This window comes from Misgurnus anguillicaudatus, chromosome 1 (genome assembly GCF_027580225.2).
Source record: "Misgurnus anguillicaudatus chromosome 1, ASM2758022v2, whole genome shotgun sequence".
In the NCBI taxonomy this organism is placed as follows: Eukaryota; Metazoa; Chordata; class Actinopteri; order Cypriniformes; family Cobitidae; genus Misgurnus; species Misgurnus anguillicaudatus.
This window is the reverse complement of record NC_073337.2, coordinates 21,488,194-21,514,602: the sequence shown is the minus strand read 5'-3', so window position 1 is coordinate 21,514,602 and position 26,409 is coordinate 21,488,194. Positions and strand designations below refer to the sequence as shown.

The 26,409-nt window shown below is 37.2% G+C and overlaps 1 protein-coding gene across 1 annotated transcript in view; it reads left to right on the top strand.

Annotated features, from left to right (window-relative positions):
• gnptab (N-acetylglucosamine-1-phosphate transferase subunits alpha and beta) overlaps nucleotides 1–24,395 on the top strand; it is a 36,867-nt gene extending 12,472 nt beyond the window's left edge. Inside the window, exons 8-21 of the mRNA XM_055190450.2 lie at nucleotides 3,304–3,465; nucleotides 3,724–3,903; nucleotides 3,985–4,155; nucleotides 4,264–4,387; nucleotides 5,346–5,552; nucleotides 7,759–8,732; nucleotides 9,242–9,441; nucleotides 9,716–9,935; nucleotides 13,300–13,413; nucleotides 13,624–13,709; nucleotides 13,801–13,899; nucleotides 14,750–14,917; nucleotides 21,805–21,895; nucleotides 22,965–24,395. Of these exons, the coding sequence (XP_055046425.2) occupies nucleotides 3,304–3,465; nucleotides 3,724–3,903; nucleotides 3,985–4,155; nucleotides 4,264–4,387; nucleotides 5,346–5,552; nucleotides 7,759–8,732; nucleotides 9,242–9,441; nucleotides 9,716–9,935; nucleotides 13,300–13,413; nucleotides 13,624–13,709; nucleotides 13,801–13,899; nucleotides 14,750–14,917; nucleotides 21,805–21,895; nucleotides 22,965–23,036 (2,868 nt within the window). The 3' untranslated portion in view covers nucleotides 23,037–24,395. The remainder of the gene's footprint in view (nucleotides 1–3,303; nucleotides 3,466–3,723; nucleotides 3,904–3,984; nucleotides 4,156–4,263; nucleotides 4,388–5,345; nucleotides 5,553–7,758; nucleotides 8,733–9,241; nucleotides 9,442–9,715; nucleotides 9,936–13,299; nucleotides 13,414–13,623; nucleotides 13,710–13,800; nucleotides 13,900–14,749; nucleotides 14,918–21,804; nucleotides 21,896–22,964) is intronic.
• Nucleotides 24,396–26,409: the final 2,014 nt, after the last annotated feature.

Genomic DNA, 26,409 nt, shown 5'->3' with positions numbered 1-26,409 from the left:
ACAATAATAAAGAGACAATGAAGTCTCTGCGCATGCATTGTGAGAATGCATGTGCAATGGCATTGTGAGAAGTTATAAAACTTGTTTGGCTGGTACATGATCCCATAAACATACACATCATCACAGGAGTCTGATGTCACCTGGATGGAGAGATATCACAGAACCTTCTAGAAGGGGAAGTGGATGTTAAAACCAGATAAGAGAAATTACCTGATTGAAATAGTAACAGTAGATCTGATCTATACTTGATATGCTGTGTGTTTGTGTGTGTGCAGAGCAGGGCTCAAATGTGCATTTGTTACCAGAATTACTTTTGTGTTTTTCAAAAATGTATGTGATAAGTAGTGATCGATATATTGCAGTGGCCGAGAGATCAATACAGTGCTGTGCAAAAGTCTTACGCCACCATGCCATAATTAGATTTGTTGTTTTTACAATGTTATAGTGATCATAAATAATTGTTTTTAGTCTCTATTATAGAATACATCCAGAAAATACAGGAAATGTGTATGTGGGTGATTCTCACGAAAACTTGGTTTTAAAAATGTCAAGCATGAACATGTAAAAATTGCTTAAATTTACTTTTTTCCCACCAGACATTGAAAAACAAAGTCTGGAGTAAATGGGAACATTAATTTAAAAACTTTTACTTATCATTTAACACTTTTTGTAACATACTGTAATTTAAAAAATTAGTCCTAAAAAATGCCTTTAAAATCAAAGTATTATGCTTCTATTAATTAAATTAACATTTAATAATCATCTGTTGCGGTAATGATAATCAAAATGTCGTGTAAGCATTCTGACAAGACAATATTTCAAATTAACTGTAAAAAAATTATCTTACCTGGTAGCCATCTTGAAGTAACTGGTCCATGTGCTTGGTCACTCAAAATCAAACTTTATTAAAATTCTGTATGTGTGCTTAAACTGTTCTCAAAAAGTGTTGCGGAGGATGAGAACATCAGGCATGGACACATCATTTTCCTAATTTTTCTTCATTATTATTATACATGAATATTCAGTAAATATTTTTTCTGTCATCTAAAGTAGTCTAGCAAAACATCCATTTTTTTTTTTTCTTAATATTTTTGTGTTAATTTGATTAAATTACAACATAACGCATGTTCAAACACAGCCGGACACATTGCGGTAATGAGAATTTCAGCAGAAAATGAGATACAATTTCCAATTATAAATTCTTATATTGAAATCACACATTGTGCAAGGTAGAACACAGTATTGTGTTAATTCTGATGCTTTTTAATGTTACTATATTACACATTTTAAAGCTAAAATCATTAGTGCCGTGGTGTTTCAATGGTTTCGTGAGAATCACCCATGTAGTATTAAAAACAGTATAAGTATAAGCTGAAGTGTCAAGTTTTTAGGGTAAACTTCCCTTCTACTTGAGCTGTAGCAGGAAACTGCAATAAACCTAAATTAAATTAAATCTTAATTTCTAATTCAAATCAAATGACTCCAGGATTTCAGTCTCCTTTAAAAAAGCTCAAGATGTGTTTCGTGCCAAGAGAGGTCACACTAAATACTGACTGATGCCTGAAGAAGACATTTAGTTCTGAAAATTGTTTTTTTTGTGTGTGTGTACGTATTTCTTGTATTTTCTGTTAATAAAATCGATTAAAAAATAAATATGGATGGACATTAAACTTATAAAACAACAAGTCTGGCAGTGGTGGCCTAAGACTTGTGCACAGTACTGTATATTTATATAGACGGTTTCCGCAGTAACAACATAAACAAGCGGTTTTCATGGTCTCACGTAACTTCCGGTAAACTCCGCTAAGAATAAATGACAACTAAGTCCTTATGAAGTAGTTTATTTATATAACAAGCAAAATAAACAATGCATAGATTACCTAGGAAACCAAAAAAATTGTTATTTTCGACGAGGCATTTGTTGAAGAGTTCAGTTTAGCAACTGAGTCAGACCAATAAACAAACAGAAACCGGAATATTTTATATATAATATTTATACCACGGGTCTGTTGAATGCTGTATTCCGATTGGCTGAGAAATGTTCCATGGGTCCTTTGAATTATTTGAAAATAATGGCGATACATTGGCGATAAATCAGAAAGTAAAATGACGACCTAATATCGGCCATAAGGCCACATTGTTTACTCGATATCGGTATCTGCAATGAGCATTGAAAAACCCATATTGGTCGAAATGTAAATTTTAATTGCTTTAATATCAAAATGAACCCCATAATTTTATGCTAAACTCTATGGTTTATGTTGTTCTGTCCAAGAAGCATCATATGCGCTATAATGGAATCGAGGAAATCTGACATGGTCACTATCATAGTTTTTCTAACTGTGGGTTCACACCAGACGCGTTTGAGGCGTCAAATTTGCATGTACCGCGCATAGTTGGACACTTGAGCATTTTTAGTGTACTCGCTTCATTCGCGCGTGAAATTCTAGTCATCAAGACATTCATGCGGAAATTTGAGTCATGGGAGGGCCTTCTGCGACTCCGCTCGCTTCCTGTAATCAAGTTACTACTAGAGCAAGCTCCTGATTGGTTAACGCGGTGCGTTTTTCCACCAAAGTTCAAATTTTTCAACTCGCGCGTTTCCCGAACGAGGTGGAATCGCGAGACCTCCAGACGCGCGTCAACATGTCTTTACATTGACTTAACATTGAAATCACTCGCGCTTGACGCCTCTACCGCGGCTGGTGTGAACGCAGCATAACATTTAAAGGTGCATTGTGTAACATTTAGGAGGATCTCTGGACATAAATGCAGTATACGTAACTATATTTTTATGGGTAAAGACCTTACATAATAAACTGTTAGGGCTGGGTATCGATTCAGATGTTCCAAATCGATTCGATTTTGATTCTCAATTCAATTTTCGATTACGGTTCTCGCAACGGTTTTTATACTCGGTTCTCGATTCAACTCAATGAATATAGATTTAATACAAATGCTATATTTATAAAAAATAACTGTTTTTAATCGAAAAATCTATTTTTTGCCCAGCCCTATAAACTGTATTGTTTTTATTACCGTAGAATGAGTCATTTCGAAAAGGATGCGTGAGCTGTGGACTGAGCTGTTGGTTGCAATTCATAGTCTCACAGCTAGATGTCGCTAAAAGTCCCACATTGCACCTTTAATTTGTTTTTCATTCAAATTGTCATTTCAAGTCATTTGATTTCAGGATATTTATGCAGACTTTTCAGTTAAGCTCGCTGCATGTTTCATGTAGGTATTTGAGTGTTTTGGAGGATTACTGTACTGTTGGTGTCATACAGTCCTTATGCATTTCAGATACAGCTCTACTCCGAGGCCAGCATCGCTCTGCTCCACCTCAACACAGCAGAAGAATTTAATGAACTCACCCAGCAGGCCAAGAAGAACCTCACACTGGATGGTAAAGCGCTCACGGTCAGACCGGCTTATCTGTTCTGGGACCTGAGCGCTATCTCGCAGGTACGCACATAACCGCGGTACTTGTGAATTCAATTGAATCATCAATTGCTGTTTTGATAACATGTGAAATCCAGGCTAATGTCTCAGTCTAATTATGAGATTTGGAGCATCAAAGTTTGATTTCACTCATTGACTCGTTAAATTGATTTTAAAATTGGCCTTTCTTGGTTAATACTAAAGATATCAAGGTTATATTTTTACAGAATGTTTTTTACATTATATGTAAAGCGCAAAATCTTATCTTTTGATCTCATTTAGTCCAAGCAGGATGAGGATGTGTCAGCCAGTCGCTTTGAAGATAACGAAGAATTGCGATATTCCCTGCGATCCATCGAGAAACACGCCCCCTGGGTGCGGCACATCTTCATCGTAACCAACGGCCAGATACCATCATGGCTGAACCTGGATAATCCACGTATATCTGTGGTTACTCATCAGGTGAGTTCTCTAGACACCTTTTTATGTTTTTGTGTGTGACGCATCACATACCCATTTTTAAGTTTGGTTTGTGTCTCTCAGGACATTTTCCAGAATCAGTCTCACCTGCCCACATTCAGTTCTCCAGCCATAGAGACTCACATCCACCGAATCCCAGGACTGTCACAGAAGTTCATCTACCTGAACGATGATGTCATGTTCGGCAAAGACGTTTGGCCGGATGACTTCTACAGTCACTCCAAAGGTCAAAAGGTCAGTGACTAAAACCTATAGACTAGATATTAGTGATTTGAGGATGTATAAAATCAGTGCATATGAAGTATTTTTGATAGTCACCTCAGGTCTGTTTTGTGTTCACAGGTGTATCTTACCTGGCCTGTTCCAAACTGTGTTGAAGGCTGCCCAGGCTCCTGGATTAAAGATGGCTACTGCGACAAGGCCTGCAATAATTCAGCCTGTGACTGGGATGGAGGAGATTGTCTGGGTTTGTATGACAATATTTACTATAAAACACACCCTTTAAACTTCAAGGGCACGTTTACACCATGAAGCATTTAAGCATGATTGCTGCATTTCAAATGCACTTAAAGGCTTTTGATTGGCTGTCAATAGTTATGCTTCCATCCACCAATTGTAATGTGCATTTTGAAATGCTGCATAAAAACACTGGATTGAAATGCTAAGATGCGCATAAATACTAAAAATGCACTTAAATGCGGAGTCCATGATGTTTGAAAGCCAATGTTGATATTTGAAATCACCTAAACAAACACGCCCCTACCCCAATAGAATCTGGACCTTCTGTTGATAGACCCGCCCCACACATGCGCAACCTGGCAAGGATGTCGGTTAGTAGACACGCTCCTTACTGCTGATTGGCTATAAGTGTGTTTTGTTAGTCGGCCCGTCACATTTTCCAAAGCGTTTTTCAAACATTGTGGACTCGCATGTGCTCCAATAATTGGATTATCCAATGAGAAGAAATGCACATAAACTGCGACGGAAACACATTTACCAAATAAATTACAGCACAAATACTTTATTATGCACTTAAAAGGCTTTTCCAATTGTAGGAAATTAAGTTTTTGTTCGCTTTGACTCTTTATTCGTGAATGTTTTATGCGATATTCCGATTTTCATAATGTTTACTCATTTATCAGCTTAGGAAAATTTGCTCTGAATGTGATCCATTGATATTGTTCCTTCATCTTTATCATTATAGTTGTGGTGTGGACTTAAACTTAAAACAATGTTTAAAACTTTGTTGTAATCATCCTTGGTGTGAACGGGACTTTACACTTCAGATCACATCAGTTATGAGATCTTTGAGTGCCTTGGTGAAATTCTTAAGGTCTTCTGCAGCATCATGAAATTGTTATTTAATTATAATTTAATGAATTAATTAAAGTTATTGCTTTTGTTGTTTCTAAATTTCTTGGCAGGTACTGCAGATAACAACCGGTTTAGAGCAGGGGGCGGTTCTGTGATCGGAGGCGGGCCTGCTTGGCAGTTTTCAGGTGGTCTGGGAAAACTGGGAGGCGTGTCTTTTTGTAACCAGGGCTGCGCTAACTCTTGGTTGGCTGATAAATTCTGTGACCAGGCGTGCAATGTTTTGGTCTGCGGGTTTGACGTGGGCGACTGCGGACAAGGTGAGAGTCTTAAGTCATTGTGGCATATTTGATTATATTTTTACTAAATGTGACAAAACCAGTAGTAAGTCGCACAGGTATATTTGTGGGAAAAACAAGGAGTATTTTGTGATTGTTGCGGGCAAAAACCCTTGATCTTGAGGCACGTTTTCTTAAAAAATGGGATGAAATATGCAGTATATTTATGCAATTTTATGCGATGAAATTGCGGGATCTTGCAAAAATTGCGGGATCTGGCAAAGACTGCGGGAACTTGCAAAAACTGTTTGCAGCTTTTCAATGATGTTAAAGGTGCAATATGTAAGATATTTGCAGTAAAATGTCCAAAAACTACTAGGCCAGTGTATATATTTTGTCCAGCTGATTACTATCAATATCTGTAATGTTTTCAACTACTTGTAAATCGTGAGAAAATTTCCATTAAAAACATTGACACGGGGCAGTGCAGTCTCCTGCAATGACGTTAATTTCCATGTGACCCTTTGTCACCGCCTTTACTGACGTAAAAATCACATGACAACAGTGGTCGAGTTCGAAAAAATAAAATGGCGGCCAAGGAAGCGACTGGAGCACAAATTTAGTGTAAATAAACATATATTTTCACTTTTTACACATTTTAATTGCATTTCTAGCGAGAAATTAGTATTGTAGTTTTCAAATATGTGATTAGTTATCACATAGGTGCTCTCTGTTTATATTTCAAACACGCTGCCTTTGAAGTGCGTCGGAAAGCCTTTCTCTGAGCTGCCTTCATGCCTCCGAAGTCATTTCCTCATGAGGCAGCGAGGCAACAAGTCACTGCCTTGAGTTTTCGGACGCAGACAGTGTCGTGGACAAATGCGGAACTATGCGATAGCGCCTGTCGGGCTAAGTGTTTGTTTATGGACTAAGGTTACTCTTTACCGTCTGCCACTGGTTGTGTCAGCAAAGACAGCTCCCGTAAACGGACGGGCCAACCAAACGACCCAAGAAGAGTTTGGAACAAAACGAGAGTAAGAATGAGGATCAATTTGTTGTTGCATTATCTGGATGGAGAGAGCTTCACGACAACATTTAACCAGACAGAGATGCTGATCCTGCTTGTATTTTACGCGACGGGTGAGTTGTTTTGATTCGTAACCCTTCAAAAAACGTATGCTATTATATTGATCACAACATTAGTGTGTAGACTGTAATCAGCACGTCTTCCCGCAGACGATATGCACATCAAGAGGTATTGTACAGCAATATAAATGGTCATTTTAAGACACTTCACAATAAGATTTGTACTGTCAATACATTATGTGAAAAATCATTGTAGATTGTTAGTTGAAAACTTAATTCTGTGCTGTGTTAACCATCGAATTTGGACTAATACTGTAATATCTATGACTAACAATTTAGTTTTGAACATCACATATAAACTTACATTATGAAATAAATGATGTCATCAAACGCAACATTTATAAGACTTGATTACCTTATCCGTCAACGTGATTTCTCGTTTGCGTCTGATTGATGGCCATCAGCGGTTGAGTTAAAGACTACAAATCCCATAATTCCACGCTGCTTCAGAGCGTCATTAAACAACGTCATTGTTATTGATTTGATCTGGCGCCATGTAGCGGCGCAGATAATACAAATTGCATCTTTAAACGAGCGCAGCCATGTCCCCTGTTGTCATAGGAACGTTAAGAAATGACGTGATTATGTGACGTTAAAGTAAATGCAAAATTTTTCAACTTTTTGCTAAGATATGTGATTTTTGCTGCGAAAATGCGGGGATTATGAAATCATGCAAACCCTTCATATTTTGCGCACGGAAATCTGCAATTTATGCTGCGAAAGTGTGCCGTATTTGTAAAAAATGCAATTGTGTTTTTCTGGAGTCACTGGTTAACAAGGTCACTACAGTGGTATGCCAGTAGAGAGGACTATAGCAAACCTTTTCATTAGTATATGCGTTGGTAAGGACTTTAATTGGACTTTGAACTTTAAATGCGATTTTTTTTTCATTATTTAGATTTTTTTTGCACTCTCGAGTTCCAGATATTCTTATCGTTGTATCTCAGCCAACTATTGTCCTATCCTAACAAATACAGCAATGCAAAGCTTATTTATTTTGCTTTCAGATGATAAATCTCAAATATTGAACCATTACGACTTTAATTTTGTGATCCAGGGTCACAAATGTAGTAACTTAATACTTTTTGTTGCTGTTTATCAGATAATTTCAACCAACTGCACCGTATCGTCCTCAAGAGGAACCAAACCACTTACGTCCTTCCACAGGGAGAAATCCGACCGTATTTTAGCTTCTCGGGCCTTGCCAACCGTGTGTCAGAGGCGCTGGTCAGCGACAACCCCGTGATCCGTCACACCTCAGTCGCCAACAAATGGAAGACCATCCATCTGCTTCTGCTGCCGGGATACAATGCCACCCAGATCCACTACAACGTAACCTTTCAGGGCACAGACAACAACGATTTCACCATGAATTTCTCCATCGCTGTCGATACGCGAGAACTCCCCAAATCTAATGTCTCCACTCCAGTGGAAGAGAAGACCGACGGACCCAAACCAGCCGTGGTGACCCCAGAACCAGAAGTGGTCCAGTTCGTAAACGTTTCCAAAGAGAAACTAAGTCCAAGAGTTCGAGACAAAGCCCACGGGAAGGTAGAGACCGTGCAGGTGCCTGCATTAAATGAATCGCTTTTGCCTGAGGAGGTGAAGGTTGAATTACAAAAACTGAAAGAGAAGCTAATGTTGGGTGACATCACCATTAAAGGCTACAATTTGACCAAAGCTGTGCTGTTGGAGCCCTACAAAGACAAAGTACAGTATTTGCTATACAAAGACTCTACAGAAACGCAAGACCAGGGCTCAAAAAAGGAGAAAGCTCCTTTATTTGTTCAAAACATTGAAATGAACTCCAAATCAAATAAAAACACCCCAACTCTTGTCCCGGTCAAAGTTGATGAAGTCATTCCCAATGCTGAATCACAATTGTTTGGCATAGAGAAACCTCATATATCTAAGCTCCTCAACACACTGGTGGGCAACATGTCCAAGGAGAAAATTTCAGAAAATGAAGGCCACCTCCGGGGACGGCCCATGAGTCGAAAACTTCAGCACTATGCCGGCGGGGACCGAGGCTTCCTTCCTTGGGAGAGAAGAAAGTTCTTTCAAGATCTGCTGGAGGTGAGATGTAGTACTAAACCCAATTAGGGTGGCCATTCGTGCCAGCCCCGCCGGACACGTCCCGAACATGTTTTCGGGTTCGTTCTCCGGAAGTCACGTTGGTCGACCGCATACGTCATCAAGGTTTAATATTTCGGGTTTAATTAAAGAAAAGCAATCGTTACATTTCAAGGTAAGAATGAAACTACAATGATTGTGTGTCTTAAAAGAAATAAATCTTCGGAGCACGAACCCGAAAACATGTTCGGCGGAACTGGCACGAATGGCCACCCTGAACACAATGCATACATCATCCTCAAAACCAAACCAGGAGTGACTCCGTACACACAATATGATATTTTGGGGGCTATTTGCTTCTGTATTTAGATGTGGTTGTCACCCCCAACCTTGCATTGTGCATATAGCTTGAATATAGTTTTATTTCCATTTATGCATCTGGCAGTCTCTCTATTACGGTGCATGTCAGTTTAAATACTTAAAATTCAAACCCATGACTTTGTGCTACCCAGGAAAAGGAGCGTCTGGAGAGAGAGCTGCGGTATAAAGCTGACCGGACCGCCACTGGGCGAAAGTTACAGGATACGTTTGCTGACTCGCTCCGCTATGTCAACAGACTTCTAAACGGCAAATTCGGCTACACCTCCCGTAAAGTTCCTGCCCACATGCCTCACATGATTGACAGGCTCATTATGCAGGAGCTGCAGGACACGTAAGGGTCTTTAACATACCCGTCTGAGTGAAGGCAACGTGCAAAGGGTGGATGGGAATAATTTGTATCCCTGCCTTTCCAAAGTTTGATTTCCATCACTGGTTTCACTTTTATTTAAATTTTTTGTATGACATTACTCAGTCGATATTAAATATTTTTTCACAGAATGTAATTTACATTATGTAGGATGAGTTTATGTAGAAAACATATAAAATGACTTCAGCTAGGTTTTCACAGGCAGGGTAACATTTTGTATTGTGTCTTTCTTTGGCAGTTTCCCTGACGACTTTGATGAGACCTCCTCACATTCTGTGCGACAATGGAACGACATGCAGTTCGCCTTCTCCTATTTCTACTTCCTGATGAGCGCCATACAGCAGCTGAATATTTCCGAAGTGTTCGACGAAATCGACACGGACCACTCCGGCGTGCTCTCCGACCGGGAGATCCGCACATTGGCCACACGTATCCACGAACTACCTTTAAGTCTTCAGGTATGCGCCTCCTCCTACAGCAACGTTTTTATGCATACATCAATAGATGAAGAGCTAACAAAGGGCTCAGATTACATAGATTTGTGTTCACTAACACCACACAGTAGTTTATTTCAGACCATAAACAACATATAAAAGGTGTATTGCGGCAGCTCTATACATATAGGTATCATTTTACAATTGAACAAGGCAGTCAAATTCACTATGTGGTAGAAATTGCAAGTGGAAGGACAATCCCATATGTTATGAATATATAATACATGGCCCATTGGAATGCTTGATTCCGATTGGCCAATCGCAACATTTGCAGGTTTGTTATTCCCAGATAACAACCGCTTAAAACTATGGTTGTAACGAGTCATCGTGCAAATGCGCGTTTTCTCAATGAATTAATTTTAATGAATTACGGTGAAATCCCGGCACATCCGAACCCCAGGGGGCGCTCTCATGCAGAAACTCCCTTTGTGCCACAGAAGAAGTAGCAATACAAACACTATTCCAGGAAATGTCTACAGGAATATTTATATCGCTGTTCTTCAAATTGTTTCAGGTATTTTCATGATAATAAAGAATATTTTGAATGATTTTGTTTAACGAGTGTTGCTTTTGTAAATGCACGTTATATACGACTCCGACTCTTAATGATTTTAGATTGATAAGGACTTCCTACTGACCAAATGCCGTGGTACACGAACAAGCTGTGCATGAAACAAAGATTCGCATCCTTGCGAATCAGAATCGATTTTAGACAGGTCTTTTTAATGGGACACGCGATTTAATCGTTACATCCCTACTTTAAACTAATAACATACGGTAACCCGGATGCTGCAAATCATTTTGACAGGTACAGTTTAACTCTTTCGCCGCCAACATTTTTCATGATTTTCACAAAAGTTTAATGCCTTCCAGAAAATGAGTTTCATCCTACCTTCATGTGTTCTGTTTTTATCACCTCTCAAATAAGTGTAGGTTTCATCAAAAACTCAAAATTTTGAGCAAAAAGCTGATAATTCCATTTTTGTGAAGGACTTTTGATAGAGATCAGATGCAGAGCGATCTTTAAAACATACACGGACATACAGCTGTTTGCCCTAGGGCAATACTTCCGGGTTTTATAAGTTGCCACCTGGTGGATAATAGCGGTATTGCAGATTGACGAGATAACTCGTTAATGGCAGCGAAAGAGTTAATATTACACCAAAATGAACTCTTTCCCTGCCAATGACAAGTTAACTCATCAATTAAGAGAAAACGCTTCCCTGCCAATGACGAGTTTTTTTGGCAATCTGTATTTTCGCTATTATCCACCAGATGGTGCTCTTACCCAACTTGTAAAACCCAGAAGCAACCCCTTAGGGCAAACAGTTCAGACTCTGTGTATGCTTTGAGTAGAGGTCGACCAGTATGGGTTGTTTATGGCCAGTATATTAAAGGGGACAGAGAATGAAAAACCATTTTTACCTTGTCTTTGTTGAATAATGGTAGTCTACCCGCATTCACAAACATACAAAAAGTGCTAAACATGCTAAACATCTCAGTCTCATAGAAATTCCTCTTTTAGAAATGTCAGCCAGAAAACAGCCCAATCTGAAAAACTGATGCTTATGACATCACAGGCATCTAACTGCCCTTCCACTTTAAAATAATTGGCTACATTTTTTGAGTGGCAGCAAAGTCAGCCAATCAGTAATAAGATTGCAAGTTAAGCCAGTAGGGGGAGCCAAATAGGTGCAAAACCACTTGTTTAAAATCCCCCACCCTAATAGAGCTTTCTTAGAGAGGTTTTTAGGAAGCTTCTAAGGCATTACAGACCCAAACAAAATTTTTTTTTGTCTACATCACAGAACAAGGATAAATACTCCGTTCAATCATTCTATGTCACCTTTAAGAAAGCTGTATGGCTGATATGAGGCCGATATAACACAAATGTTATCACAGTAAATAACAGACAAAGAGAAAATTGGTGAAACTAAAAAAAAAATTTTGTTATGCATAACATTTATAAATATATTCTTTTAAAGTACTTTTACAATACATAATTAATGTGGATCTGACATCTTGTTTGAATAAGTGTGTTAAACATTCCTTCCAGAAAAACGCAAAGTTTTGGTTGATTGTTGTGGGCAAAAAAATCCTTGATCTTGCAGCACGTTTTCTTAAAAAATTTGATGGAATATGCAGAATATTTTTGCAATTTTATGGATGAAATTGCGGGAACTTGCAAAAATTGTTTTTTCAGCTTTTCATTGATATTCATGTCATTCAGGTAATTACGTCACTTCCTAACATTCCCATGGCAAAAGGGGACATGGCTGCGCATGTGTGAAGTAAATGCAACATTTTTCTGCTAAGATATATATATAGTTTTTGCTACGAAAATGCGGGGATTATGAAATCATGCAAGCCCCGCATATTTTGCGAGCAGAAATCTGCAATTTATGCAGCGAAAGTGCGGCGTATTTAGAAAAAATTCATAAATATGCAGACTTTGGCTGATGCATTGAATCATGCGATTGCATAATCACATTTTTCTGGAGGAACTGGTTAAACTAGTGAGGTGTTGTGTGTGACACAACATAACGTCATGTTAAAAAGTGAATAATGATTGGTCATTTTACTGTCTGTCAGACTTTGGCTTTACATTAAGTGACACTGAGAGTCTTTTTTATTACAAACATTAAATTTAAGTAATGGAGAAATTTACTGGCCGATAAAAAAGATTTTACGACTGATGCCAATAATTTAAAACATCCAAATATTGTCCGATATATCGGCCTCTGCAATATATTGTCCTATCACTAGTTTTGAGGATCGCTCTGAATCTGATTTCTATCAAAGGTTCTTTACAAAAGTCTCAGCTTTTTGCTCAAAATTTGGTATTTTTTCAAAAACCTACCCATATTTAAAAGGTGACAAAAAGAGAACAAATGAAACTTCTTTAAAGTTAAATATAAATATGTATTTCAATAACATACATTACATTATATTTACAAATAATTAAACCAAACCAAATAGCGTGTTTGTGACATTTAATTTTTTTGTCTTTTCTTAAAACCGAAAATAAACAGGTTTTCATTGCGAAAGGTCTGCATTAGGTAAAAATGAGCTAATGCAATATTTCAAATCAATATTTAATGTTCCTTATCTTACTTATGAGGCAAATAGCCGTGTAATAAGCGGGATAAAGTACAGGCAGCCAGTTGTTTTGGTGAAATTAGGCCCTTCGATGTGATGCAAGATCACACTGTCGGGGCTTATTTTTGCGATAACAACCGGCTGCCTATACATTATCCCATATTTATATTTTAGTGTTTTTTCGGTATTAACTATGTGTTAAATAAGGGATGTCTTTTTTGTTTGATAGGATTTGACCAGTCTGGAGCAGATGCTCATAAATTGTTCGAAGACACTTCCATCAAACCTCACACAACTTCATATTGTCAGCCCCACCCAGGAGGCTTATTATGACCCTAGCATGGTAAGGACCTCCTTGCAATGTCTTTCTGATCCATCGTTATTCAAAATAATTTCATTTTTTAAAATAAATTACTTTTAATACATGCGGTTTGTTTTAATGATAAATGAACAAAGTAATGTGTAATTGTTGGATTGCTTGTTGAAATGTTTTTTATTTATTTTTGTCCTGAGAATTAAACCTGTTAAAGTCTATATTTTGATCTGTCTGCAGCCACCAGTCACAAAAGGTTTAGTCATCCACTGTAAACCCATCACCGAGAGGATACTCAAAGCCTTCAAGGACCAAAATAAATACAAGTAGGCCTTTCAACACCTCCTTGCAAAACCACACACACTTAAGATGAAGCAATCCTGCAGTCTTTGCAGTCAGAGTTTTGTTCTTTTACAGGTTTGAAATAATGGGGGAAGAGGAGATAGCTTTTAAAATGATACGGACCAACGTCTCGCATGTTGTCGGGCAGCTAGACGACATCAGGAAGAACCCTAGGTATGTACAGGGTCCTGTCACAGATGTTGGTGCCCCATATAATGCCTGAGGTAATCGTGTTTATGGTTGGTTCGATAAACATTTACATTTATGCATTTGGCAGTCGCTTTTATCCAGAGCGACTTACAGTGCATTACAAGCTATAGATATGTTTTCCATGGATTCGAACCCATGATCCTTTGCGCTACTAATAACTGTGGTGGATTGCCATTCAGATTTAACTTCATATTTTTATTTCCTTTACATTTAGTTTTTTTTTTTTTGAGACGAGGCACAATTTAATAAATCACCAAAATTAATGGTTTTCAAACTGGGGGCCGCGAGATGTTGCTAGGGGGCCCCAGTTTTATGACATTTTATGAAATACATTAATTTATCGTGAATTCTGTGTAATTAAACCTAAAAAAATAGGCTGCTAACCAAAAGCACTACTTTTTTGTATAATTTAATTTTTTTTATTAAAATGTTGAGTTTTATAACAATTTTTTGTCACAAATTTTCTTTGGGGGGCCGCGAAGGAATGCACCGTACACAAGGGGGGCTGCACTCTGAAAAAGTTTGGGAACCACTGTCTTATTTTAACACAAAATTAAACCATTTTGAATGCCACTTGGTTTCTGCTTTTTATGTGTCATGCTGGGTAGCCCCCCCCCCCCCCCCACAAAGAATTTTTTTTGGTCCGAAATGGCACTCAACATTCAACACTCAACTCTTGGATCTATGGAAATTCATTGGTCAAAAGATACTGGAGCCCACCAAACCACGCCTTAATGCGGAAGATGCTACAGTTTCCTTTCATTTGAATATAAAGGTTAAGTGACTAAACCTTCACCATTTGTTTTCCATATAGGAAATTTATCTGCCTGAATGACAACATAGACCACAGCCATAAGGATGCCAGCACAGTCAAAGCTGTACTGAGGGATTTCTATGAATCCATGTTCCCGTTGGCGTCCCAATTTGAGCTGCCTAAAGAATACAGAAACCGTTTCCTGCACATGTCTGAACTACAGGAGTGGTAAGACTTCAGTCACAAACAAATGTTTGTTCAAGGGTTAAATGTAGTTAAAATGGTCAAATGACACCGATGCATGAAAGTCTTTGACAAAGTCAGTTAACGCCTACAAAAACGGGTGAAACGGGTATGTGTGCATACCACAGGTTTAATTATTACAATCTGGTTAATACAGAGGAAGCTATTTTAGCATTTGTATGTGGTTGTGTTTTATGCAATATCAACTTTATCTGAAGTGACTTAACCGGTTTGGGTGTACATTTTATCATACTCATGATCTTGATGTAACTCCTGTCAAGTGCACAGTATCTGCGTCATTCAGAACAGATGAAATTAATAGACCCCTTCACGGTTCACGTCACAGGCGGTTCCCACTGCGCATGTCGGGGGCAGAAAAGTAATTACAGCAGATTGAGTTGCGTATTATTATTCGGTATCGTCAAAAATGCCTACTTATGTCGTGGGCTGTGAAAATCGCACCAGGTCTTCCGTTAAGTTTTCGCGATTCATGCAGAATCTCAAAAACAAAAAAATACAACATCTGCGTCTGCAAGCAATTAACGTGCAGACTGGAACAATGCAAAGATCAAAGAGGCTTGTGTTTGTAGTGCTTACTTCATTTGAGGTAAGTCATCATTTTTCAGCCCTGTTAGATTAAATTATAAAGCCTAAATGGTATGAACAGTTTGACCCCTTGCTGCGTGCGCACCCGATCGTTATTCAATGTTTACAAACCTTGAAGGGGTCTATAGAGAGACCCAGCATACACACATGCTTTTCAAATAATTCCGAAAATTAGGAGTCGATTCGATTATCGGTGCCGATATTAAGTGGTTTTATGGTTATCGGTATTGGACATCTTCAAAACCGATTTAGCGATTAAAATAATTTCACTTTTGAAATGCATTGAACCCCAGCATACACACATGCTTTTCAAATAATTCCGAAAATTAGAAGTCGATCGATTATCGGTGCCGATATTACGTGGTTTTATGGTTATCGGTATTGGACATCTTCAAAACCGATTTAGCGATTAAAATAATTTTACTTTTGAAATGCACTGAACCCCAGCATACACACATGCTTTTCAAATAATTCAGAAAATTAGGGATCAATCGATTATCGGTGCCGATATTACGTGGGTTTTATGGTTATCGGTATTGGACATCTGCAAAACCGATTTAGGGATTAAAATAATTTCACTTTTGAAATGCACTGAACCCCAGCATACACACATGCTTTTCAAATAATTCAGAAAATTAGGGATCAATCGATTATCGGTGCCGATATTACGTGGGTTTTATGGTTATCGGTATTGGACATCTTCAAAACCGATTTAGCGATTAAAATAATTTCACTTTTGAAATGCATTGAACCCCAGCATACACACATGCTTTTCAAATAATTCCGAAAATTAGAAGTCGATCGATTATCGGTGCCGATATTACGTGGTTTTATGGTTATCGGTATTGGACATCTTCAAAACCGATTTAGCGATTAAAATAATTTTACTTTTGAAATGCACTGAACCCCAGCATACACACATGCTTTTCAAATAATTCAGAAAATTAGGGATCAATCGATTATCGGTGCCGATATTACGTGGGTTTTATGGTTATCGGTATTGGACATCTGCAAAACCGATTTAGGGATTAAAATAATTTCACTTTTGAAATGCACTGAACCCCAGCATACACACATGCTTTTCAAATAATTCAGAAAATTACAGATCAATCGATTATCGGTGTCAGTATTAAAAAGACAGTAAGTTGGATTTTCCCCCATCTAGTGGTGAAATTGTATTTTGCATTCAAAGGAATAGTGCTCTCTAGCGCCTCGCTTTCCTACAACTACGGTAGCCGTTATGTACTCACTGATCTCCTTGTCCGTTTCAGCTGGTTCACGTGTTCTGAACAAAAAGCATTGCGGTAGGCTAGTGCTTTTTGTCCTTCTCTACTATTATAGTTTTTCAATATGGCGGAACTACATGGAAGCCTCCTTGGACTTACCTGTTCAATGTAAATAAAGAGAACAAATTCTAAGCTTACAAAGAAAAGTCAGATCATTAGCAGAGGTCATTTGACACCAATGAGGACATATTTATGAAAAAAGACATTGATTTTGACTAATAAAATACTTAAAAAAAAAAAAATACACATTGTCCCTTTAAGTATTTTTATGGTTATTGCATTTTCAAAACTGATTTAGCGATAAAATATTTTCATTTTTGAAATGTGCTGAGCCCCAGCATACACACATGCTTTTCAAATCATTACGAAAATTAGGGGTTGATTGATTATCGGTGCTGATATTAAGTATTTTAATGGTTATCGGTATTGGTAATTTTTAAAACCGATTTAGCTATAAAATAATTAAATTTTGAAATGCACTGAACCCCAGCATACACACATGCTTTTCAAATAATTCAGAAAATTACGGATCAATCGATTATCGGTGTCAGTATTAAAAAGACAGTAAGTTGGATTTTCCCCCATCTAGTGGTGAAATTGTATTTTGCATTCAAAGGAATAGTGCTCTCTAGCGCCTCGCCTTCCTACAACTACGGTAGCCGTTATGTACTCACTGATCTCCTTGTCCGTTTCAGCTGGTTCACGTGTTCTGAACAAAAAGCATTGCGGTAGGCTAGTGCTTTTTGTCCCGCTCTACTATTATAGTTTTTCAATATGGCGGAACTACATGGAAGCCTCCTTGGACTTACCTGTTCAATGTAAATAAAGAGAACAAATTCTAAGCTTACAAAGAAAAGTCAGATCATTAGCAGAGGTCATTTGACACCAATGAGGACATATTTATGAAAAAAGACATTGAATTTGACTAATAAAATACTTTAAAAAAACAAAAAACTACACATTGTCCCTTTTAAGTATTTTGATGGTTATTGCATTTTCAAAACTGATTTAGCGATAAAATATTTTCATTTTTGAAATGTGCTGAGCCCCAGCATACACACATGCTTTTCAAATAATTCCGAAAATTAGGGGTCGATCGATTATCCGTGTCGATATTAAGTATTTTTATGGTTATCGTATTAGTCATTTTCGAAACTGATTTAGTGAAAAAATATTTTCATTTTTTAAATGTGCTGAGCCCCAGCATACACACACATGCTTTTCAAATAATTCCCAAATTTTGTGGTCGATCAATTATCGGTGTCGATATTAAGTATTTTTATGGTTATCGTATTAGTCATTTTCGAAACTGATTTAGTGAAAAAATATTTTCATTTTTTAAATGTGCTGAGCCCCAGCATACACACACATGCTTTTCAAATAATTCCCAAATTTTGTGGTCGATCATTTATCGGTGCCGATATTAAGTATTTTTATGGTTATCGTATTGGTCATTTTCGAAACTGATTTAGTGATAAAATATTTTCATTTTTGAAATGTGCTGAGCCCCAGCATACACAAATGCTTTTCAAATAATTCCGAAAATTAGGGGTCGATCGATTATCCGTGTCGATATTAAGTATTTTTATGGTTATCGGTATTGTTCATTTTCAAAACCGATTTTGTGATAAAATATATTTTTATTTTGAAATGTGCTGATTTGTTGGAAGTCACGAGTCTGGCACTTTTTTATTACTATTATTATTGTTATTAATGTTATTAGCCGTTCTCAGAGTTTAATATAAATATAAAATAATTTTTTGTCATAGCCCTTGTTATTCTTAATATTCACTTTAAATTTTACACCAGACATAACGGTTTAAAATATTGGTTATCGGTATACTTGATCTGTAATAATTGGCATCGGCCTTGAACAAACCCTAACAATTATCCTAAATGTACTGTTTTTGTATAGTCCTTTAATGTTTTTGTTGCGGTGAGTTTTTTTACAATGTGTATTTTTAGTACAAGTTCCGTTAGCTATAAAATAATTTATATGCGTAATTTATAGCCCGCTTGTGTTGCGTAACTCCAATAAATTACAATAGACAATCCTTCCTGTCATCACAGTGAGAAGATGGGCAAAAGCTGTCAACGCGGCATGTAATTCTGGGAATGGGGAGTTGGTGGGTGCAGGATTTGTGACTGAAAATTAAGACCGCTACATTCACCGTTCATGCACACCCAGATCATCTCTCCGTTACACCCAGATGCCCCATAAAGCGCCAGCAGAGTCTTATGACCCGCCTGCCTGCCAGGGACGGGGTGTTATTTTTGGGTGCTGCCGTGCACACACAACCCCATTGGCTCAGTTGAATAGCTCTGTGTCTGAGCAGATTCAAAAGGCACAGATGCACGCTACTCACAAAAGGGGTAACAAACCCGATGATGCCACCTTGTCACCCTATCGCTTTGGACAGCCTGTCAGGTGACATCAGAATCTGAGCTAAAGCCAGCACGCAAGGACGCCACTGTGAGGTGTCAGTCATCTTGATAAATATGCGGTTTTGATTTCGGCAAGAACTGAGACTTTGATCGTGTGCCGACGACTATAAATATTGACCTGCCATCACAACAAGGCCATTAGCTTTTAATAACTTTTTTCCAAGTTTGCGGTTTTGCTACAAGAAGGTCTGTAATAATCCACCTACCTAATGGAGGGGTTATCATTACAATTCATTTCAATGGGAGTTGATCACATGTGCGAGTATGTGATTGCATGAGCAAGTAGATACCATGTGACTTATCAGCTGCAGGTACATGATGTCATGACAGTGCTGATTGGCCGATGGTACCGCGGTGACAAGCCCTTTCATTATTGACTTATTGCCCTGAGTTGCGACATCAAAGGTAGCAGACAGGCAAATATATTATTATGCAAAAGTCTTAAGCCACCATCAACTTTGTTGTTTTAGCAAAGTTTGAACAACCACCTATGTTTATTTTTGCTCACTATAATAAAATACAAACAGAAATACAGGAAATATGCACAGCAATGTAACCCCCCTCACAATTTCAAAACAAAATGTTTTCATTTGGAAAAAGTGAGTAGAAGTGTGACCTCTCTTGGCACGAAGCACATCTTGACCTCTTTTGAGGACACTGAAGTCCTGAAGTCATTTGATTAGAATAGAGACTGAGAAATAATCATATATGGTCATTAAACCATTGCAAAAACAGACTTCTGCACAGTATTGCGTACACACCAAGCGTGAAGCATCGCGGTCGTCACTCTAAATTACTCGGGGATTAAACTTGTCATGCAAATTTTTCTCTTGAGTTTAATATTTTTGAGTTTGAGGCGAATAGCGTGTGTTTTTGCGGCAATCGCGCACTCCAATTTGCATAATTCGCATTGTCTCCGCGAGTTTGCATCTATTTGCGTCTTTGCATTAAATTTGTATGTAATCTACTCGCACAAATCATTGAATTCGCGTTTGGTGTGTACACTCCATTAGTGCATTTAAAGCTGCAGTGTGCAATTTTTAGAAGGATCTCTAAATGCAAAATGATATACAAAACTATATTATCAGAGGTTTATAAAGACCTTTTATAATGAACCCTTATGTTTTTATTACCTTAGAATGAGACATTTTTATCTACATACCGAGGGTCATCTAACATGGAAGTCGCCATTTTGTGCCGATAATGGACGAACTTTATTTACGAAGCTGCCTCCGAAGATGACATGTTTGTCTGGTGGTGGCTACCGTAGCTTCTCGATGTGTTTAAATGCGATGGGTGAGCAGTTGACTGAGCCATTGGTTGCAATGCGCAACCTCACCACTAGATGCACTAAAATTTACACACTGCACCTTTAAAGTCTGTGTTAAGTCATTTCAGAGAATTGTTTCTAAACGCATTATAAATGTTAGAAATGTATTGCTGAAACACATTGCAAAGACTGTAAACTATTTAGTACTGAATTGTGGAGTTAGACTGTTAATATATATTCTATATTAAAAATAAATTAAAAGCAATTATATATAAGTAAAACAATTCTGAAATGAATATATGAATGTGTGTGTGGTTAAATATACACAGTACATTAGACACAGTACACGCACATATATTATGCAAAAAATCACTTTTATTTTGTATGCAATTAATCGCGATTAATTTTTGCCCAGCACTAATATAAATATAAATACTTAAAATATAAATAATTTTTTTGAAAATTATACATGCATGTATGTATGTATGTGTGTGTGTGTATTTATATATACATAATTATTATACATAGTACACACACATATATGATGTTAACAAAAACTTTTATTCTGCAAAAGATTAGTTGCGATTAATCGTTGGTGTCATATGTACAATGTCTTCAATCATTTATTTTGTCAGAATATACAGCCACTTTTAAACACAAGCCAATGGAAAATCCAACGGCTTAAATTAAGATGAGACGTCTGGCAGCAATGGGTTAAGTAGACCATGCCAGAGATATTATAAGAGGAGACTGATCACAGTTTCCCGTGTGTGTGTGTATAGAGTAATCCTGCAGCTGATTTATTTTTAAATAGACCTGTGTGTATATATATATATATATATATATATATATATATATATATATATATATATATGTATATACAGCATATATACACTACACACGTTAGCAGTGGTCACGCCTTGTAGTTCACCCAAAAGAAAAAATAATTTTCTCGAATTTTCTCAATTAATTAATTTATATTCCACAACTTAACTAAAACTTAAAAAACACCAAAGTCGAGAGTACAAACATTACATATTTTTGCGTGAATTTGAGCTAAAGACAATTTATTATACAATTGTTGGTTTGTTCCTTCAAAATATGTTTTAGACACTTTTCCTGCTTAAGCTCATGAGAGCTGTGCTATTTTAAACCTATAAATATCTGTGCAGAGCTGATAGCAATGTGTCTCCCTAGCTCACCAACTTGCCTTAAAGGGACTTTGGACACGCTAACCGGCCCAACCTTGTATTTATGTTTCACAGGCGGATATACAGGGACAAGCTAAAGTTCTGGACCCACTGCGTGCTGGTGACCTTGGTCATCTTCACAGTCCTGTCTTTCTTTGCCGAGCAGGTCAGTAGGTTTCCATTGTTAATTTTTTATTGTCACTTTCTCACCCAGGCCCACACACGCAGAGGCCGGTCAGCTGAGGCTGTGTAGTGTCGAATAGCATATGGGTGCTATTAGTAAATAATCTATCAAAATTTACCCAGAAGCCCTCTGTTAATGTGTTCTTTTAAGGAAGCGGTAAGTTAAAATGGTCGTCTGACATCATCTTGATGATTAGTTGACATTTCTCAGACCGAGCAGCACGCGGTAAATAGCGGCAGCATTACGCTGTGTCGTCTGTTCTCAGGTTTCTGTTTTTCAAATCCCATGAGAGACTAACAAACAGGGGTGACCTTTTAAAGGACCCCACTATGTTTTCATCTGCCCACGGTGATAGAATGGAAATCCAGGCACTTGGCGTGAATATAAAGATGGAGGCGATACATTATGTGCGGATACTCTCGTTCTTACCATACATGCATGTCACGTATACTGTTTAGGGGCAGTCACCATAGCACATTAACAGGCTTCAATAGATCAGATTAACAGCCTATCTTCTCGTAACTCTTAAAACAAGCGCTACGATACTCAATCTTGATGCATTTTCATGCACTTTGGTAAGTTGTGTGCACACTACTAGCCATCAAAATGCTAAGAATGAATGAAATCCCAGAATGCATTGCGACTGAATCAGAATAAGCATGTGAGAAATGCTTATGAACAAAATCATTCATTTTGTTTATAGTAAAATTGATTTACATTACTCAACTTGTTTGTGGTGCTTATTAGCAACATGCTAACATTAGCTTAAAATTCCTCTTGCATTTGTAATGCATTTCAGAGCCGTCACTTCTGAACCGTCACATCTCCAAAAGGAGTGTATGTGCACCGGCGTGAATTTGTCCTTCTAGCCACTTCCTGTTTCTCTTACTGTACTTTCCTCCCATCCGCATGACACAAAGTTTTCAAGTATTGTCTTGGAGATTTTCTATGCAATAGCCTTTTGTTTTCCTTCCCTATTTTTGTTCGTCACGTGTCGCCGTACATTTACGCCCAGCATTCACGACTTCTTCCTCTTCTTTCTGTCCATCAGCTGATCATGTTGAAACGCCGGCTTTTTCCCAGACGCAGGATCAGCAAGGAGGTTAACCACGAACGGGTGTGAAGTTTACAGCTAACTCCAGTCTCTCCCTAGTAAACCCCATCTTCGAGTGGACTCCGTCCCAACTTAAAGGCTTGTTAACATCCATCATAAACCACCACAAGCGTGCCCATTTGGATGTGACAATGAAGTTGATGGAGAAACTTTAAGTTACAGGGCTCCTCCACTGGGGGGCGTTAGTGAGACACTGCAGCCTTTGAGGCTTCGTGTTTATCTCACACTCCAGACTGTGCATCGACTGGGAACTGACCTTAGATGCCCGCAGTCGCTTTTAAGGACGTGTGTTGCCACGTGACTTTGGGGGTTTGAATAATTTGATGCAGGATTTTAATTTATAAGGTAAAGAACTACCTACATGAGGGTTGTTAATATTTCTCTTATTTTATTTGTCCTGCCTCATTCTTTCAGTGCCTTTGTTCACCACCTGAATGAATCCTGTGAACTTTAATGCACGGCTGGGATCCTCTGGCTTTTTGCATTCGTCTCATTGTCTCTCTTCATTTTTAATTTCTTTGTATTTACGAACTGGGACACAAGTGTATTTGAAATAGACTACCAGTGTTGCGATCCAAAAAATTTGGGGTATTGATTTAAATATGAAATGATCCGTCAATCTCTCTTTCTCTTCCTAAATGCATGTCATTCAGGTTCATAACATTTACTAGAAATTGCTCGTCTTTTAGCGGGACGTTAAATAGTGACTTTGTCTGAAATTCAGATGCCTCCAACTGTGGACCTGTTGGGTATCGAAAACTCTTCACCTGCTTCATTTGTTATTTTAATGGGAATATTTTTTTGCTTGCTCACGTTACTACTGACTCCACCCTTGTGCCAAACATGAACTCGCTTGACAAAACAAGTGTGCAGAAACCGTTTTGATTATGGGATAGATTTTCCTGTTTACTTTTATTTATTTGCTTATAAGATTCGAATCATAATATACCACATGATCTCCTTTTGTGCCAAAAATGTGTTATTTTGATGTTATTTTCAAATTACTTAGACAGCCGCTTGCTGCTGTTGTGTTATTGGTAAACTGAACTAAAAAATAGTGCCATGTTTTTTAATCATTCAACGACCCTGTTTGATAATGAACTTGCATACTTAATAATATAATCTGAATGAAATACCCAAATATATTAATTAAAAATCATCTTTCACACTTACGAAATCCTTAATATGCCTTCTGTTTTGAAATTTCGTAGTCTGGATCTTTTTATGTAAAAGTGCAAATGTAAATTTTAGAAGGATCTCTTGACAGAAATGCAAGATATACATAACTATATTATCATTGTGGTGTATAAAGACCTTACATAATGAACTGTATTTTTTATTACCTTAAAAATGGGCCGTTTTTATTTACATACACTGCGGGTCTCCTTATATGAAAGTCGCTATTTTGCGCCGCCATGTTTCTACAGTAGCACTAAACGGACAGTGCTCTACAGAGTGCATTTTGTCATGTTTTTTTTATTATTAAAAGTGCAAAACATACAATTAAACGGAACACAAAATAACAGCAATTATGCTTATTATATTATTATTATAAAGCATTGACAATAAGCAAAAATGATAAACAAATAATATATAGGTATTTATGTTATAATAATATGTTTTATGTAGTGCTGGGCAAAGATTAATCGCGATTAATCGCATACAAAATAAAAGTGATTATTGGTATAATATATGAGTGTGTGCTGTGTCTAATTATTATGTATAAATATACACACACATTCATGTATGTATTTAAGAAACATTTACATGTTTATATATATTTATTTATATTTTTATATAATCTATATTAAATATATATTTAAAAAAATGATATATAAATAAAACAATTCTGAAATGAATATATGAATGTGTGTGTGGTTAAATATACATAATAATTAGACACAGTACACGCACATATATTAGGCAAAAAATCACTTTTATTTTGTTTGCGATTAATCGCGATTAATCTTTGCCCAGCACTAGTTTTATGTAATAATGATATGTATAACAATAATAATATTGATTACAGGAATATTTTGTAATGTTCATAATAATAACTTAATATTATTAATAATAATCACAACTATAATATTACACTAAAAGATGCTGAGGATGATAATATTTTGTGATGTAGGGAACAGCAATCTTAATAATAACGGTAATAATAATAATTATGATTATGTATTAACAATAATAATAATATTAATAATAAATACAAATATTCAATATACATTAATAAATGACATTAATTTTTTTCATCTCAGATGATGTGTTTATCGTGTGGCGGCTACCGTAGCTTCTCTACGCGTTTCGAAAAGGAGGGGTGAGCTGTGGACTGAGCCGTTGGTTGCAATTCAGTCCCACCCCTAGACGCCGCCAAAATCTACACTCTAGTCCTTTAATTCGCCATAAGGACTTCAGCCTTAACTCTTTCCCCGCCCTAAACGAGTTACCTCGTCAATTAAGAGAAATTGCCTCCCTGCCAATGACGAGTTCTTCCGGCAATCCGTATTTCTGCGTATTTCCAGGTGGTGCTCCTACCCAACTTATTAAACCCGGAAGTATCAGGGCAAACAGTTCAAACTCTGTGTATGTTTTGATCATCCCTCTGAATCTGATCTCTTAAGTCCTTCACAAAAAATTCACTTATCTTAGCTTTTTGCTCAATTTTGTATTTTTGAAGAAACCTACCCATATATAATTTTTTTTTTTTTTTTGAAAGCAGAGGTCCTGTTCTTTCATTTGATATATTGTATGTTTATATATTTAAAGAGGGAACATTTTCTGAAAGTCATTAAACTTTTGTGAAAATCATAAAAAAACTTTTTTTGAAAATGCTGGCAGGGAAAGAGTTGAGGGCCGTTCACCATTTAACGATAACTATAATGATAACTATATTAGCGTCCACATCATGGGACGATAATGATAACTTAACTGTTAATGTGCTCAGGCGTGCGGTATTCACGCAAATCACCTTTAATGGCATTAACGAATACTGCATATTGTTTTGTTGCAATTACACAGCGAATCTAGTAGTTTGTGTAATCTAATATCTTACATTTTGGCGTAGTCGACATAGTAGAATAAAAAGCATTACATAGTCAATTTCACAGCAACTGCATCAGCGCTGCATACCTGAGGTAATTTTATATTATGGACCTCAGCAGTGAGCTTCTCCACAGTGTCATCTGTCATTTCTAATGTGTGTGCACTTGAAGTTCAAACAGATTTGATTGGCTGTCAATGATTTAGCATTCATCAGTTGAAAAAAAAAACCCTGATCCCAACAAAACCATTCATTGTATCTTTATCGTTGTGGTGTGAACTATAAAAATTGTTTTATATTAAAGAGAATGGCATAGTTATCGTTATTATGTGAACA